This window comes from Rattus norvegicus, chromosome 4 (genome assembly GCF_036323735.1).
Source record: "Rattus norvegicus strain BN/NHsdMcwi chromosome 4, GRCr8, whole genome shotgun sequence".
Taxonomy (NCBI): Eukaryota; Metazoa; Chordata; class Mammalia; order Rodentia; family Muridae; genus Rattus; species Rattus norvegicus.
In genome coordinates, this window is record NC_086022.1 from 98,890,147 (window position 1) to 98,892,045 (window position 1,899).

Below are 1,899 nucleotides of genomic sequence, written 5' to 3' on the forward strand. Positions count from 1 at the left end.
CAAAGAGAGGACTGAAAGAGCTGAAGGGGCTGGAGACCCCATATGTACAACAATGCCAACCAACCAGAGCTTCCAGGGACTAAGTCACTACCCAAGATGATACATGGATTGACTATGGGCTCCAAATTCATAGGTATCAATGAATAGCCTAGCAGGGGCACCAGTGGAATGAGAAGCCCTTGGCTCTGCCAAGGCTGGACCCCTAGTGAATGGGATTTTTCGGGGGAGGGTGATAATGGGGAGAGGATGGGGAAAAGAACACCCACATAGAAGGGGAGGGTGAGGGGTTAGGGGGATGTTGGCCTGGAGACCTGGAAAGGAAATAACATTTGAAATGTAAATAAGAAATACCCAATTTAATAAAGATGAAAAAAATACAAAAAAATTCTATTTTGAGTTGTACAAAAGAAAGAAAAGAAAGAAACATAAGTAAATCTCAAAGTGGATTAAAAAAAAAAGGACTGGAAATTGGTGGTGGCTGAAATCTTGGTGAACCACCCATTCAGCAGGATGAGTCAAACTAGAGCCCTCAGCTGAAGCAATTCAAGTTCCCCTGCCCCTCCCTCTCACACAGACACAGAGTGCTCTGCTCCTCTCCAGTCAAGCAACACATTGGCAGGTGGGCTGCCCCAGGCAAGAGAGTTTTTGTTAGGGTCTGTATCACTGTGTGAGGAAGATGTGTACCTTGCAGGCAGTAATAAACTCCCAAATCCTCAGCCTCCACTCTGCTGATTTTAAGTGTGAAATCTTTCTCTGATCCACTGCCACTGAACCTGTCAGGGACTCCAGAGTCCAGCTTAGACACCTGATAGATTAGGCGCTTCGGAGACCGGCCAGGACTCTGTAATAACCAATTCAAATATGTATTTTTATCACTAGCTACGAGGCTTTGACTTGACTTGCAAGAGATGGAGACTGACTGTCCAATGGCAACCGACAAAGATGGTGGTGTCTGGGTCATCACAACATCTCCGCTGGTTTCTGAAATTATAATACAATATTGTAAACTCACTTGCAAGCTTCTTGAATAATCTTTGTAAAATCTTTTATGCTATTTCTTTCAGGTGAGACTCTGTCAGTTTTTGAGATTTAAAAATATTTTATATCAAATGCTTTTTCACAAAAGAAGTCATTTGAAGGTTCTAAACATCAGAGTCTATATCACTCCATCGAAATCTATGTCAGAATCATGATCTTACCGCAGCTACTCTTCCATTTGGAATTTCTAATTAGGATATAACAAAACCTCACATTTCCATCCTGGAGAATGTGACCTGTCCCATCACAAATGAACAGCAACCAAAGGCAGTCACAGGTCACCACCCATTCCTATTGTTCTCCTCCACATTCCACTCTCCTTACCCTGGATCCAGAGCATTAGCAGAAACAGGAACTGGGCAGGACTCATCATTTTGAGGAAGTGAACTTAGGAGAGTGATCAGTGAAGCCCAGAGCACAGTTGAGATTTTATCTCAGGCCAGTGGGGCAAAGACCTCTCTAGGGAGCAATATGCAAATGTTCTGGTCTATGTAACAGTATACATAGAAGCGACAGTTACATGGGCTTCTTGAATTGGAAAATAACTCAAGAACAGAAAGTAATAAAACAAAATGTGGTTACTGATGGGAAAATAGCAGGATGTTAAAGGAGTGTCAATGTAGTTCAAATCACTTATAAATATGGATCACCTTTATAGTCTTTCTGTGTAGCTAGGAATTTGCTGAAATTTAGTCTGTATACACATCAATAAATAGCAGAGAATGGGGAATATATTTGACACACACAGCTAGTTATCATCAGGATGAACTGAGCTCCCAGGTCCTTGTGTTCATTGTCTGTAGAGCATTGCAAGATGGAAACAAATCACTCAACCCTCTCTTCAACTTTGACTGTCCTCTG

At 42.1% G+C, this 1,899-nt stretch overlaps 1 gene segment (V, D, J or C); it reads right to left on the reverse strand.

Annotated features, from left to right (window-relative positions):
• Window positions 1-529: 529 nt before the first annotated feature.
• Window positions 530-1,452, reverse strand: LOC682773 (immunoglobulin kappa variable 2-30-like). The segment is given in 2 exon segments: window positions 530-981; window positions 1,363-1,452. Coding segments are annotated over 2 exon segments (501 nt in total).
• Window positions 1,453-1,899: the final 447 nt, after the last annotated feature.